General features: G+C 43.0%; 1 protein-coding gene across 1 annotated transcript in view; it reads right to left on the reverse strand.

The window, feature by feature from the left end:
• LOC136850198 (solute carrier organic anion transporter family member 74D-like) overlaps positions 1 to 16417 on the reverse strand; it is a 387330-nt gene that overhangs the window by 24469 nt on the left and 346444 nt on the right. Inside the window, 5 exon segments of the mRNA XM_067123835.1 lie at positions 8482 to 8610; positions 10557 to 10696; positions 10987 to 11066; positions 11457 to 11616; positions 15892 to 15958. Of these exon segments, the coding sequence (XP_066979936.1) occupies positions 8482 to 8610; positions 10557 to 10696; positions 10987 to 11066; positions 11457 to 11616; positions 15892 to 15958 (576 nt within the window).

The raw sequence follows: 16417 nt of genomic DNA on the forward strand, positions 1-16417 counted from the left end.
ATAATTAAAGGGATTTATAACGCCCGTCTCGATCTCCTCTCACGTCGTCTCTTGACCTCTCTTGGTCTTGGGTCGGCATGTTTGTTTTGTGTTTTTTATTTGTATCCCTTTTTATTTGGGATATTTTACCATTAATGATCCCCAACTTTAGTGGGTTTGATTAATTTTATGTTTGTTCTGTACCCCTTTACTATGAGAAGTGCTGTTTAGCGTTTAGGCTACGAGCTACCCCCTCGGGCCCATTCGCTTTTTATCATGACTTCATTACGAGGGTGATATTTATTACGAGAGTGATGTTTAGCGTTTAGGCTACGAGCTACCCACTCGGGCCCATTCGCCTTTTATCATGGCTTCATTACGAGTGATGTTTAGCGTTTAGGCTCTGAGCTACCCCTCGGGCCCATTAAGCTTTTATCATGGCTTCTTTTCACGAGAAGTGTTGTTGAGCGTTTAGGCTACGAGCTTCCCCTCGAGCCCATTCGCTTATTATCATGGCCTCATTATGCTTTATTTTTGTCCATCACTTCTCTTAGCCTTTGGGGATCTTATTTTCATTGGTACTGTTACGGTTTTTACTTTGTTTGTATAATTTTGTTTATTTTGTGAATTTTGTGTTCCCTTTTTGGTCAAGTGCTGCCTTGCTGTTTAGGCTACGTGGTTCCCCCTCGGGCCTATTTGCTTCTTATTTTGGCTTTATTTTGCCTTGTTTTAGACTCACTTCTCTAAGCGTATGGGAACATGATTTTCATTGGTACATTTAATTTTTGACCTTGTGCTTGGATGCTTTTGAATTTTTGTTAATTTTGGGGTACTTTCATTTAACTGGAGGTCGGTCATGTCCCTTCACGTCCATGTTGTGTTGGGCCTGCCTATCCTCCTACATGTTCCTTATAGACAATTTTGTTTTATTATGAATTATTTGAGTTATTGGTTAGCCTTTACCCCTCTCCTAGGCTTCCTTCCTTTACATCACCTCAGTTAGGTTAGCCTAGGGGTTGGCTGTAACACTTTTTCCCTTCGGGAAAAATCGTTAAGGGGACGATCTCGATCTGTGCGTATGAGTTTCATGTCGGTGATCTCGTTCTGTACATGTGTGTTTTATGTCTGGTGCTTCCCTTTGTTTGGTTTTGGCTTGGATATATTGCCTCGTCCACCCTCTCCCTGTTTTGACTTTTCACTTAGGCTAATGTTCCTAATAAGTTAAGCTGGAATAGCGAGGGTTTACCTGCGTAGCCTATCCTAGTTCAATCCTTCTTTGGGTTGCTTACCAATGGTGACCGGGAGTGCTCTCCCCACTCCTGTTCACACTTCTTTTACCGACTATATATATATATTATTTTGTGGTATCGAGAGTCCCCTTCTCTCCCTTTTATCCTTTGCTCTCTCTCTCCCCCTTGGTTTGTTTTCAAGGTTTGTTAACTTTCCAAGGCTTGAGAGCAATTTATCCTTATTTTATGTTGTAGCCTACATCCCCTCCCTCTGCATTGATTGATTGTCCCTCGGTGTGTCTGAGTTGGCACTCCACCTGGACCTGGAGGTGACCGGGAGTGCTCTCCCCACTCCTGTTCACACTCCTTTTATCTTTCTTTGCTCTCCTGGCCGTAGAGGTTTTGCCCTTCCTCTCCTTTTCTCTCGCTCTTGTCGTGCAACACAGCTTACATAGCGAGGGGATCTATGAGAATCTCTGGGCGCCCGGGAGTGCTGTCCCACCCTGGTCGCTGCTTTGGGTTACCAACCTCCTGGCCTATCCTTCCCCCTTCCTTTTACGTCGACTATTTCCCTTCGTGGTGCTTCCTACATGTTCGCACCTCACTGTTGGGATCTCATACGAGGCCAGTTAGCGTTTTCCACCTAACTGTCTTCTGCTTTATTTACTTTCAGCGTTCCCCCTCCTTTTGCTACTACCTGTTCGGTGTTTCGTTATCTTGTTGGGCGCTCTCCTTGCTTACTGCTACGGCGGTTTTAGTGTTTAGCGGTCGGCGTTTATTCCCCACCGCTATCACGCCGTTCAGGATATCCTCCTCCGGGGTTTTCCTCTCTTGGCTCGGAGTGCGCCCACTTCGAACAGTTCATAACCTTCCCACATTTTGTTCAAACATGATCGCTTGGAATGTTTCCGTTGACTCTGTTTTTATGTCTATGAGTTTTGTCCTGTTAGCCCGGTTTTCTCTCCGGTTTTCTCCGGGGGTTTTCCTGGTCTGACTAGGCTAGTCGCTGCTACGGTACTCTGCTTCGGCATCCGTTCCAGCATGCCCTTTTCTCATACGTTTTCGGCTGGTTTTGTCAAGTGCAGGAATGCTCCGCTATCCTGCAACAAACCAGCGTTCACGGAGTCTATAGCTCCCATTCCGGTGCGCAGTCTGTTTTGGATTTATAGTTTGGCACGGAAGGTTATGAAGTACGCTATGCTCTCCCCTGTCGGTTTCGTCTCCGCCAAACTCCGCCTCATGTGACTTATTCTTGGCTCGGAAGGTTGTAAGCACGCTATGCTCTCTCGAGCAGGCTACTTGATGAATCCGTAGGTTTTATTTACACCAGTCGGTTTTATCTCCGCCAAACGCCGCCTCATTTGGCTTATTTTTAGTCGTTTGGCACCCGGCAGATTGCGTTATGCGCTATGCTCTCCCGAGCAGGCTACCTGATGAATCCGTGAGGTTTCATATACACCTGTTGGTTTTACCTCCGTCAAGCTCCGCCTCATGTGGCTTAGTAATAGTCGCTCTTTCGATAAATCGGTAGGTTTCACATATACGCCTATCGATTTCCCTCCGCCAAACTCCGTCTCCGGCGAGATTCGTTAAATCGGTAGGTTTCATATAAACCTATCGGTTCTCCGCCTCTTGTGGCTTATTAATAGTTAATCTTTCGGTGTTTGGGCTCTCTCCGGGCGAGATTCTCGGTGGATCGGTAGGTTTCATATACGCCTATCGATTTCCTACGCCAAACTCCGTTTCGGCGAGATTTCGGTAAATTGGTAGGTTTCATATACACCTATCGGTTTTTCCTTCGCCAAACTCCGTCTTATATGACTTATTAATAGTTGTTCCTCCGGTGTCTGGGGTCCTATTTTTCCCCCTCCTGGAGGCGGCCGCAAGTCTCGTAACTCTTCACTTCAAGTTAATTATTTACGGAGAGTTTTCTGAAGACGTTGCAGCCTTCTGTCGTTTCGAACCTGTGAACATCGTCCCGGAGCGATAAGTAGGTGCGGGGAATAATTGAGGCAAACCTTTTCCGCTTTAGCTCGGAATTAGGTGAGGCAAACTTTTCCTTTAGGGGATTCGTTAGCTTCTCATCCCTTTTCGACGGTTCCTGGTCTACCGTCCCTAAGGTGAAATCAGTAAAAAAAAAAAAAAAAAAAAAAAAAAAAGAGAGAGAGAGACAAAATGACGACCCTTTTTTTAAACCAAGAAGACCCGCTCGGGGCCCCCTCGAGGGCGTCTCGGATCTCTAATCCGGTGCCATCTACGAGTTTGGCCTCGTCTTCTGAAAGGGACACGGCCCAAGCAAAGCAAGGCGGTTACCCCCTCCTTCCTTTGTTGAAAACTCTTTTACGGGTCTCCTTATAAGGAGCTCGATTTGAGGGTCATTGTCAACCTATTAAACTAACTATCTACCTCATGGTCCGTGCCTTCCCTTTCCCAGGAGCTTAAATCCCAAGAGATTAATCTCAAGACTCATTGTCAATGGATCACCTGTTAAGTCCTGCTCCGTTCCGAATTCTATCGTTCGGACACCTCCACCTCTTTTCCCCTCCAGTCTGGGAATCTTGGCGCCTTCCCTTTATGCTTCCCAGCATGAAGGCACCCTCCTGTCGGGGTGTGGGCACACGGAGGTTGGTGGAAGGGCATTTCTTCCCTTCCGGTCTGGTATCCCCTTATCCGGTTTTGCCAGACTGTCAGAACGAGCATGGCATCTGTCTGGCAGGATCCATAAGTGAGCCCTCAGCTAGGGGCTGGACACATCGTCTCCGCTGAGAACTCTAACGGAGTGGCAGGCGGAGAATTCAAGTTCACGCCAGCTGTGGGGTCTTACCGTGCTCTCTTTGAGAGCCCTGTTTCTTACCCCTTGTGCTCGAATGTAGCCCCTCTTATCAACAGGCTTGTTTTGAAAATGTATCGCTGAGGCATTTCCGGGAGACAGATATCACAGATACATTCACAGTGAACCTTCTAACCCCGGACTACGCTTCTAATTTATTCAGCGTACAGCTCCCTAAGCTTCGAGTCAATTTCGGAAGCTGAAACAGGGTGTAAGTCAGGCTTGCCCGTTCCGCCTTGAGCTGAATAATCTTATGAACAGTTTCACCTGGAGAATTAATCTTTTCCCCAGGTGGGGCGTTGTTACGCCCGTCTGGGGCTAGTAATGTTACCCAGAGCCTCCGTTCTCATGGGTGTCTACCCTCTGAGCAGAAACGGTCTGATCTTGCCGGGACCTGTCCCAAGTCCGGCAAGAAGTTCATGTAGTTCAAGAGCCCCCTGCTCAGGCGGTGGTGCAGGCTCTTCACGTCTCTGCCCTAGACAGCCATCAGCTCTCACTCCAGTCTCCACCTCGATGTGTGCGGGTTCAGCCAACACATCAGCCCCTTGTAAACGCCCCCGTGTGTCTCTGCCTCCCCACGTGCCTCCGCCGGAGTTTTCTTTGCTTCATACGAAAAACCTAAGGAAAGAATTTTCACTAGACATTTGGCCAGAGGCTCTGACCCTCAGGGTTATCATAGGAGCAGGAAGCATCCTACTCCTCTCCGAGAAATTGGGAAGGCATTTCGCTTCACGGGAGGCAATCAAGCCTCCTCCCTGTAGTATTTCTCATATGGGTGGGAGGCTGTACCATTTCGGGGCCACTGGAACTTCAGTCCCTGGGCCCAGAGTATAATTTTCAGGGCCCGGGGTGGAGCTGGACTGTTGTTCCCCCAATCAGGTTCAATCAGCCTCCGGCCAAAGTTCTGGGGTCTTTGTGAATGACCTGTCAGGCTTTTTCAGTCTGCCAAGGAAGTTCCCTTCCACTGGAAAATTTTTCGGGCTTGTCCCGTTTATTTTCCTTATTCAATGCGGCAAGTCTCGGTTGCTTACAGTCTTGTGGGTTCGGATCCTACTACTCCGTGGAGCCATAACCACCTCTATAGACCTTTCCGACGCTTCCTTTCACATCTTGGTTGCAGAAAGGTCCTATCCCTTCTTGGGATTCAGACTCGGGAGCAGGCGTACCCCTTCAGGTTCATGCCCTCCTCAATGCGGCTCCAGAGTCTTTGCCAGTTTTGAACAATACCGTAGTTCAACAGCTCCGGTATTAGAAGGCTATGCTAGCTGCATATCTAGTTGCCTGGCTCATTTGGGCACCCAGCGTCGGGAATTGCCTGAGGGTGCGGTCATTATAATCGGTTTTCTAGAGTCTTTGGGCTTCTAAGTAACCAGGAGGGAATCCCGCCTGATTCAGGAGGGTAGCCTTCCGTAGTTGTGAATCCAGTGGAAGCGGAAAAGATAGCAAGGGCGTCTATCATTTCATCAACTCAAGCATACCTCTCCCGTGCCCAAGAAAAGGTCTTGGGTTCTCTCCAGTTTGCTTCAGTGACGGTTCTCCTTCTGAAGTCAAAGCTGGAGTTTATGACCTTCCAGGTATGGCGGAGTCAGGGACGTGTCTCCCTGATTCCTCCTGCTTGAATAAGTGGCCTCGGCCTTGCACAACTATCAAGTGCTTACCGAAGTCAGTTCCTCCAGCTTTCCCCTCCGGCCTCAGTATTCCACACCGTCACCTCTCTGGGCGGGTGAGGTGGATATTTTTGGCCCAATGAAGTACATGGTACTTAGTCGGTCACGTTCGGCAGTTCCATATCAATGCTTTGGAGGCGGTGACAGTCTTCCTGTCCTTGGGAAACTTCTTCCCCAAGAGGTTTCCTTTTAGGCTGGTTCTGAACAAAACAGCAATAGTGCGCTGCGTAAACAAGTGGTTTTGGACTCGAGTTGCTTCATTCAGGTTATGGTTCATTCTTCTCCATAACCAACAGACACAAGTGCCTCTGTCTACCACCCTTCTCGTAGGGGTCCAAAGGTCACTGCTTTTTCCCTATCCAGGGCCTCCCCTGGCATCGGAATAGTCCTTAGACGGAGCGTCATTCAAGTAGTCTTGTGACCTTTTCCTGGCCCTGGAAGTAGGTCTGTTTGCAACCCAATTCAGCCACAAACTATCAAGCTGTCCCGTCTGGTATAAACTCAGCCTGCGTCAGCCCCCTCAAACTCTGATGTCCTGGCTTTGTGAATCTTACAGTTTAGGAGGAAACTGATATTGGTCCTGTTATTACTGTTTTCCTGAAATCAGTTAAGGGATCCTACTCTACTGCAGTATGGTTCTGCAGTTAAGTAACTAGCACTCTTCACATAGTTTTCAAGCTACAGTAATGATGCGCCGCATTGGCCTCGAGGAAAGTGTTTTGTTGGAACCAGACTCACAGGCTCTTAACTTTCATCCCTAAGGTCTGTGTTTGTCTAAGAACAGTACTCCGTCCACATTCGGTTTCCTGGTCTTTGAGTAATGTATCGGAGTTAGCTTCAGTAACCAACAATCATCTTGTTCTTACCTTTCCTTGTTGGGGAAGCCCCAAAAATTTTTAATCAGCTTAGCTTCTAGTGTTAGTTTTCCTGTACTGTCTGCCCTGTCTGGCGGAACCAATCATTTTGGTTTCCCCTCATCAGGGGTAGTGTTGCAATTCCTCACCTAACTTTCTATCTACAATTGAAGGTCCTCATTTTCGGTGGTCACCTTGGAAAGTACTCCCCCTTTTACAAGGTCTGTTTCTGTGTCCAGTTTTCTCCTTGCAGGCTTTTTTAGACAGGACCTCGCAATTTTGTCAGATCCTCTCCTTTAAAAAGGGGGTACTGTCATTGGGTCTGCTATTAGGCAGGAAGTATTTTCTTAATACAAGCCTATTCAGGTGCTATTCTAAGCTCATGATCTTAGACGGTGACCACTTACATTATTTTCATTACATGATCTTAGAGGACCTTACTAATGTTCAGGGTAGAATTCTCCTAGTTTTCAACGTCTCTATTTAAGTCTTTAATAGCATAAGAATGATGTTTATTTCTCTGTTATTATTTCACGGGTGACGGGACCCCGATCAGAAAAAGGATTTTGACAAAGGAAAATCTATTTCTGGAGAGGGCCCGTATCACCCGGTGACCCACCCTGTTTTTCATTCTCTCCCTCCCTTGGTAAACTTCATTCTAGTGAGGTGGGTGCTAACATGGAATGCGGCTAGTGTTGCCTTGTATACAGTCCGCGAGTAGTGCATGGGCTTGTATCGGCACCTCTCGTTGGGACTTTTGACATTGGGAATCTCTACAGGATAAGGTTCCGTGTTTTTGTAGTTCACCCTTTTCCATACACGACTCCATCTAGTGGAGCTCGCTCTGGGGTAGTAACTCCAGCATTTCATTTAGCTTTCTCTGGTATCTAGCAACGGAATTACCTAGAAATAAGTGCTGAATGGACTTTTCACCGGGTGACACGGGCCCCTCTCCAGAAATAGATTTTTCCTTTGTCAAAATCCTTTTATTAATGTTCCACCAAGGTTTAGGCATGTCTTGGGCAAAATTTTTATTAAAAAAAATTAAAGTATTGGACCAAAGCAACTCCTGTCTTAAGTGTACAAGAACTTGCAGTGTACTGAGGAAAGATTTGAAAACAATCCATTCAATTGAGGTTACAAAGATGGTGATTAGAAAATCATTTCCTTTCTATGGTCCTAGGTTACTGCCAATTTCCAAGTTATTCATAACAAAAGTCCAATACAGTAAAGAATAATATAATCGTGTGAGCAAAAAAATATAACCTGACACTGACTGTCAAGTTATTATTGTAATAATTTTGATATATAGTAATTTTGAAGGCTATTGGACATACTGAAATGTTCTGTCTAGGTGCATCAGAGCTGAAGCTATATTGACTGATTGAGAGCAGTTGGACTGAATAGCAAAAATAGTGTAAGATATTGTTCTTTCATAGGGAATATTGCATTTACCCATGCAGAACTTTAGAATCTTGGTTCCAGCATCATGGCTCTGCTGTGCATAAAATTTTGGTGGCCAATCTCCAAATTTTTAGTTGACTCTTTGGTAATAGCCCTGAGAAGAATATGAGCAATCACATTTAAAACAATAACTACTACTACTATGAAATACAGCAAGATGAGAACTGAAACAAAAACTGCTGTGTCAAAGACAGCAATGGGAGACCCTTCCTCCCGAATAAACTAGCAATGAATGAGTGAGTGACCTGATTAATTATTCCTCTGGTGGCTACATGATCAAATACACTCCACATCAGTTATGATGTACTACCTCTGGGAATGAGAGGTAAATTCTTTTGTATGATAATGGTTTGTATTAGTAAGCAAACAAGTCATAGCAGAATAATGTGAAAGATATTATATTTGTAAGATTATCTTAATAACTATTAGGAGGTATGACAAAACATCAAATCACTTACCATGGAAGAACATTCTAAAAATATCAGAATCATAAAGTTGACATGCACCCATCTCTTTGCACCTTACTTTCCACTGAATGCAAGCAGAGTCGACTACTGAACCATAAATAATAGGACATGGAACATTTCCTGTGGGAAGATTTTTTGTGAGCTCATTTTTTAATGTAAAGATAAAATAACTTACTTACTACTGTATTCTTTCACTTTATCTTACAACCTAATCAAATTTTTTCAGGAGTTTGGTTATACTGTACGTCAATAACCATTTCATTATATTCAGTTAGATATTCACATAACAACTGGAAATGGAAATTTATCATGTAAATCTTCAGAAGTTTCCTTATAAGGTCACTAACAACGAGGATTCCATTAGATTTTGATGATAATTATTCTCACAGGGGCTTGAATTCCACTCTTAATACAGACTCCAATTTTATCTAAATATTGTACAGTAATTTGGGCTAGCCAGTTAGAAGCCAAAGTTTCATTTAACTTAAGATAGAGAAAAATTATGAAAGGCCAACTACAGAAAAATTACAAAAGGCCAACTGCATAATGTAACTGAAAATTTTTCTGTCAAGGATTCTTTTGTTAATCAACAAGTCCATAACTGAATATGTCTAAAGGAAAGCATAGTTTGATGGTTTTTACCACTTAGGACAATTCCTGGGAAATTAGTACAATAGTGCAGGGTCAGCTGGATGAGAACTATGAGAGGGGAGACTAGAGATGATTGGAGATTTTTGGAGTTATAGAACATGAAAGACGTGAGTGGCAAAATATCACGAAGGCCCTTCTCATCATGCAGCATTTAAGGCAGTGATGATGACAATTTTGAGTTAGTTTGATTTGCCGCAACAGCTGGCATTAGTGACTGTTCAGAGGTGGCTTAAATATGCAACGTGAAAATATGCCTCTTACAATTGACAATGTTTAATTACCATTTTTGCTTGTTCTTTTTTTTCTTTCTATGCTTGTTCAGTCTCACATGAGACTAATGCAATAGGTTTAAATGTGATACTAACTCATACTGTCTGTTTTTTCTTTGCCCATCATAAAAAGCTTCCTTCTCTTTATTTCCTACATTTAACACTAATCATAAAATAGCCAATTTGGTATTGGGAGAATCACATACAAAACTGACAAAATCCTTTAAGACTACCCTTAGAGCATGAGCATAAAATTTTATGAAACCAAAAAGTAAAATTCTGCCCCTTACTATAGTGTCTGTTTCAATAATGAGTTACAAAACTTATTTAGAGCTAATCTTGGATTTGGCGTGTTTTTTTTTTTTCTGGGCTTTCGTACAAAATTTAGTTCTTAATACCCAAACCCATTTTAAGAAATATGTATGAGATCACCAAGTCTCATTCTTAGACCCTCTGGGCTCACCCAGATGATCTGTTCTTCTTGGATGAGAGAATAGGAGCATGGGAAGTTAAAGACATTTGATAGCTCAGTAGGAGGAGACCAACTGAATGAAAATTAAGTAATGCTGCAGGGGGTTGCAAGCCCAAGAGCTTACAAATAATATTAGGTGGTATCTGCACCCAGATAGAGTAAAGAATTCCAATGACTTAAAGTTAAGGAAAAATTACTCCAAATTAGCATTCTGATGACTTGTACTTAAGGAAAAATTACTCTTAATCAGTATATCTTAAAGCTGTAATTGATGAAATGCAAATGGCTCTTGATCATTATCATCCTTTAGCAAGATTTGCTCTAATCAAAAAAGGAAGCAACTTGGTCCTAAATAAATGGACAGATAGAATGTGGTTTGCTGAACACTCACTAAGAGTTTATCATCACATGGAACTGTTTGGGCCCAAATTATGTTTCACTGTTAATGGGATTCATGTACGCACTGCAAGATGTGAAATTGGGATAAAATATAATAATTTTCCTCCAGTCATTTACAAAGTTTGTCAAATAAGAAACTGCTATTGCACATGCACATCCAAACTGATTTGCCGATTCTTTTATTCGTCAATGTACTGACTGACCATTTTACATAAAAGTTTCCTGCCATTAAGAGAAAACTAAATTTATATTTTTACAAGAGGTTGTAAACTTACCAAAAAGGCCAATTGCTACAGATATCAGCCCAAGTGCCATGGCCTTATCTTTAGGATCCACACAACGTAGAGTTACTAACATTCCGCCAACTTCTGATGTGGAATGTATTAATACGAAAAAGGAAAAGATTATGACATACCTGGAATGAGATACAGAAAGGAGTGACCATGGAGTACTTGAACAATATAACCTTCAACAGATCCATTTAGTCTTCCAACATAAAAATGGCAAAAAAAAAAAAATGCTAGTCAACTGAAGACTTTTTCAATTTTTAATAATATTTATTGATAAAGCTGCTGGTACTCTCAAGCAACTGTTAGACTGAAAATGAAGTAAAATTCTGGCACAGTTAGAGAGAATGACTGACATCAAAACTTTCAAAACTGCCAGAAGGTTGTAACAAAGATATTTTTTATATTTTTCACTTACCATACAAAATTACTACAATTCAGTTCACATAAACGTAGTTCTGCTGTTGCACCCTCTGCCAAACACTCACAGTCTGAGAACTAAAACAAAAGGAAAAAGGTAAAAACTAATTATCTGAAAACTAGTCCTGTTTGTAACATTTTTATTTTCTTGCAAACTGTATTAAGGAAGCATTGCTATTTTTGTGTTATGATGACCACTTCTAATGTACAAGCTGAATTTCCAAATAAAAATATTAGCAGATTTCCAACTGGAATATTTATGTGAAAGAGGAGTGCATGTTCCTTTTAACAGCAAAATAAAAAAAAAAGTGCCATCATTCTTACAATATATTTTATATCTGCAGATTATGCACAGGAATACAACTGCCACTACTATGTAACTAGTATCTGCCATTATCTTCACATAAATAAGTCCTACAAGCAATAACTGATGGTTCACGGTTAAGACCATGAAAGAGGCTTTATTACCAGGAGTCTATTTGAGCCTGCACCAATAGTAGCATTTCTACAACCTAGATGACAAGCAGAAAAATGAGTCTTCTTTTCAGAATCGCAAACTGGGGCGTATAAATTATCGTCACAATTGCCACATTTGCGTTCACATGGAAAAGTGAAGTGCTTCCCTTGACTGTAAAGAAAAACAAAATTTAATCACAAAACTGGTTTCATTACTTGAAATCTTATAAAGACAAGTAATGTATGGATATATTCCACTGGATAGGTGGTAACTCAGCAATCTGGCCAAGGAATTTAATAATAGTAATAATCTACCATACACGTAACAGGATAAATATGTGCATATTTCACTGTATTCACAAGATAAAAACTAGGAGTTTTAATTTGTACTACAGTGCACTACTACTGACTCATGCAGGTGTAGTTGGTAATTCACCACAGATACAGACAAACAATAGTTACTTTAAAATGTCTTGGGATACAAATTAAAAATTACATTTTAATGATAAAATAAAGTTTGATATATACTTACCAAACAATTGCATAGCTACTAGCTTTCTCCACGGCAGTCTAACAAAATTCAAATTTTTGCAGTGGCGCTACCATCGCTAGTGTAGGTGACAGGGTCCCGCCCACTTTCAGGACTGATAGGTACAACTCAGCATAGAGCTTCAATTCGTTTGATGCCTAAATGTTCATTGAGGGGAGGAGGATGGGCTACGATTATCTAATTGCTTGATAAGTACATATAAAATTTATTTTATCAAAAAAACGTCATTTTTATATAAATGACTTACCAAGCAATTACATAGCTGATTCCACATTGCGAGTAGGTGGGAACCATGGACATGTTTTAATCAAAAACATTAATAAAGATATAATGACTTTGAACTAGAAAGGTTGCTAGCATTGGGTTAATGCTTGCTGTACCTTATCTGGTAAGAGAGCTGCTTCAGGCTGGTACCGCCTCTGGTCAACGCTTATCTTAACCTGTAGAGGGTGTGGCAGTATTGGCCAAGAGTTCCCCCTACTTCAGTGGGTGCTTCGCAGTCATGGAAGTTCACTGATGGCTGGCAAAGATAAAAAAATAGTGCCCTTGCCCTGGGCATAGACCAGGATAAACACAACACTTGTCACCTACAACCAAAATTAAGAACCACAACCCCACCCATTTAAAACTGGTGGGTACTCCAGGTACACTCTACCCTCAGGTTTCCCTAAAAAGTTAAGTATACCTTAGTTTTACCAGACCACTGAGCTGATTAACAGCTCTCTTAGGGCTGGCCCGAAGGATTAGACTTATTTTACGTGGCTAAGAACCAACTGGTTACTTAGCAACAGGACTACAGCTTATTGTGGAATCCGAACCACATTATAGCGAGAAATGAATTTCTATCACCAGAAATAAATTCCTCTAAACTTCATCAGCCATCCGGAGACTCGAACTCAGGCCTAGCGAGTGCTAGTCCACAGCTCTACCGACTCGCCCAACGAAGAGCTTAGGTTTCCCTTACACTCAGTGACCTTACAACAAGGCAAAGAGACAGCAGAGGGACAGAGAGCCCACTAGGCTTCCTTTCCCAACCATGCCAGCCACGGATTGCGGAAGTTGGCGCCAAGCACCCAGAGTTTGGCATCAAGTGTTGATGCCAAGCACCCAAATGTTGGTGCCAAATGCTCCACAGTCGGAAGTTGGCACCAATCAATTGGGTGCGTAAGATTGATGAAGTGGGCGCCAAGCGAGTTGAAAAAGAGGGGCGCTCCGGGCTGAGTGCAAGCACTCAAACCTCATGAGCTTTGACCTTAAGGGAAGATAAAACATCTTCTTGAACTTGAGAATGCACTTCTGTAATCGAACTTCTAAGGATGAAAGAAAGTGCATTCTTTGACAGAGGGAGAGAAGAGTTCTTCATTGAGCACCGAAGCTCGTTGGAGGGTCCTCTGATCTTTTCAGTCTTCTGAAGATAGTATTTAAGGCTTCCACAGGACAAAGAGGGCTCTCTTCCTCCTCTAGCCTGAGGATGTCTGTTACTCTCTTAATGACGAACAAGCGAGGCCATGGCTTAGAAACATCCTCATTCTGGGTGAGGAAACAGGGAGAGAGAGATTATACTGCATTTCCATTTGAAAAGTCTACTCTCATGTTGAGGGCTTGCGCTCACTAATGTGTTTGGCGATCGCTAATGCCACAAGAAAGAGAGTCTCCCTCATGCTTAAAAGAGGTTGAGCTGAGGTATTCGAAAGTTGAGCTCGTAAGCCACTTCAGAACAACGTCCAAATTCCAGGAGAGAAATCCAAGTTTTTCTGATTTGGAGGTTTCAAAGGAACTGATAAGGTTGCTGAGGTCTTAAAACAATAACCTATACCCCTTGGTGGTAGAGGGAGACAACTTCCTATCGGTCCTCAGGAAAGGTAAAAAGTCAGCTAACTGGCTTATAGAGGTTTCAGAAGACGGGATCTTATTTGTCGGTACCATCCTCTGAAAACTGACCACTTGGATTGGCAGAGCCTGCTAGCAGAAGATCTTTTGCACCTAGCAAAAGCTTCTGTAGCTTGCTTTGAAAAGCCTTTTCGCTCTGATGAGGCTCCTGATAGTCTGAAGCCTGTCAGGGACAGAGAGGATAATCCCTGATGGGACCTGAGGAAGTGGGCTGTTTGAACAGAGACTGTCTTTGTGGCAAAAGTCTTGAGAAGTCCATTAACTGACAGCAGATCCAGAAACCATTCCTTCCTGGGCCAGAACAGAGCAATCAGGGTCAGTGGGACGTTCCGGTGAGAGAGGAACTTGTTGATCGCCTCCCAGATCAATCTGAAAGGTGGGAAGGCATGGACATCCAGTCCTGTCCAATCCAACAGCAACATAGCTGAACGCCCTGAAGTTGGCACCGAGTGCCCAGAATTTGGAGCTGAGCGCCTGGATGACGCCGAATGCTCCACAGTTGGCGCCAAACGCTTCACAGCTAGTGCTGAGCAGTTAGGTGCAAAGCAGGTGCCAATTGAAACGAAGTTGAGGGGCTCTTGGAGCTGAGAGCATGCTTAGCAGACGGTGATGGGCGCTTACTTGAAGTATCATGTAGCTTAAAGACAAAATGGGCGCTCGTGACTCGAAAGAGGTCCTGGACTACCCCAAGAAGGTTGATGATGAGCAGAAGAAGCTGTAGCAGGAGGAATGGCGGAACTGCAGTAAGGCTGACAAACACTAGCCTCCTTATATCTCTTGACAGAAGGAGGAGAGCTGTCTGCCACATCGAATTGTCTTTTCAAAGGACAAGAGACAGAAGATTGACGCTGCTGACGCCTTGCAACCGGCAAATAGTCTTCTGAATCTGACGACAGGCGAGAAGCACTGAATGAGACGCATTTTCAGTGGCACTCTGTTGTAGCCTGGGACCGTGCAACAGGCTCAACGGAGGGGCGACTGCCCATGAGCAAACCTCACTGGCCTCCCTTGGACCACTGGTATGTCTTCTCCCCAGTGCGGGGGAGCGGGACAGTGACCTTTGTCTAAGAGCACCAGGGGACAGACAGCCACCTCCTCAACACTAACAACACTGTCACTGGGCGCAACACTAACACTTGGTGCTATTTTCAACACAAAATCCCTGAAAGAGGTAAGAATTTTGCTTCGAGACTGGTAACAGCGTCGGGAACGAAAGCATGGGCCCTGGTAAAGGAGTGTGGGGTAAATGTGTAGGAAGGCTAAGGATGGGAGACATAGCATGAGTCAAAGGAGAAGAAACAGATCTATCTTCTACCACATCAGGTAAAAAAGGAATCCCATGACTAGCTCTACTTTCAGACCTAAGGGCCGCCTTCTTTTTCCTATCTCAGTCTAAGTTGTCCAGATGGGATTTCAGGGTCTTCCCTTTACTATCTTCCCAATCCTGACACTGGACATGTAAGCTCTCTACTACATTCCTGCCCCCCTACACTTGCCACACTTAGTGCGCGAATCATAAACCACTTTAACAAGTCTTAAGTGCGCAAATCATAAGCCACTTTAACAAGTCTAATTTTACACCCAATGCAAAAACAAATGCATGAAGAGCTGGAGTCTGACATATTTTTCTATCTTAGAAATGAAGTTAATGATATTACTAAGTTAGGAAAAGCCACCACAAAAAAGATGAGAGGGAATGCTTTACCAAAAATACAGGACAAAAAATCCAAAAAGATGAATCTGCGACTGCACAAGACTATTGACATTAATCGGGAGCCGGCAGAAAATGAATTGAAGCTCTATGCTGAGTTGTACCCATCAGTCCCGAAAGTGGGCGGGACCCTGTCACCTACACTAGCGATGGCAGCGCCACCGCGAAAATTTGAATTTTGTTAGACTGCAGTGTAGAGAGCTAGTAGCTATGTAATTGCTTGGTAAGTCACTTATATAAAACTAAAAGTTTCATGATGCTTCTTTCAAGTTATTGACAATCATCTTTCAACATACCTCTCACTTTCCTCCAGGTCAACAAAATCATCAGGGGTACACCCAACAAACATCAGTATTATCATGCCTGAAATAAGAGAAACAATTATACTGTATTTTATTAACTTTACCATCCATTACCAGGTGATCACATGAATTCTAGTTTTTGGAAAATTCCCGACTGTATATCACACTGCACAATTTCTTTAGGGTTTTGAAACTATCATAAGAGGACCCCCAAAAATATATAGTATGTTCTTGAATCACAATTTTTTTATACAAACTCATTAGTGTTAATGTATATGACTAATATTTGTGTCCTGAATGCCCCAGATTCATTAGTCTTATCTGTGGGACTGAAGAGGAGAGTCTACTGTGTAGGTTCAATCTGAACCCCAAGGAATGTATCAACCCTCCAACTAACATTTTCATGTAAGCTGTGACATAGCAGGAAACAAAACTTTCGTGTGATAAAATCATATTTTGTTCCCTCTCAACCCATTTGTCATATACAGTATATAACTGACTCAGTATTCAGGTGACAGGA

The sequence above is a fragment of the Macrobrachium rosenbergii genome, chromosome 21 (assembly GCF_040412425.1).
Source record: "Macrobrachium rosenbergii isolate ZJJX-2024 chromosome 21, ASM4041242v1, whole genome shotgun sequence".
Lineage (NCBI taxonomy): Eukaryota > Metazoa > Arthropoda > Malacostraca > Decapoda > Palaemonidae > Macrobrachium > Macrobrachium rosenbergii.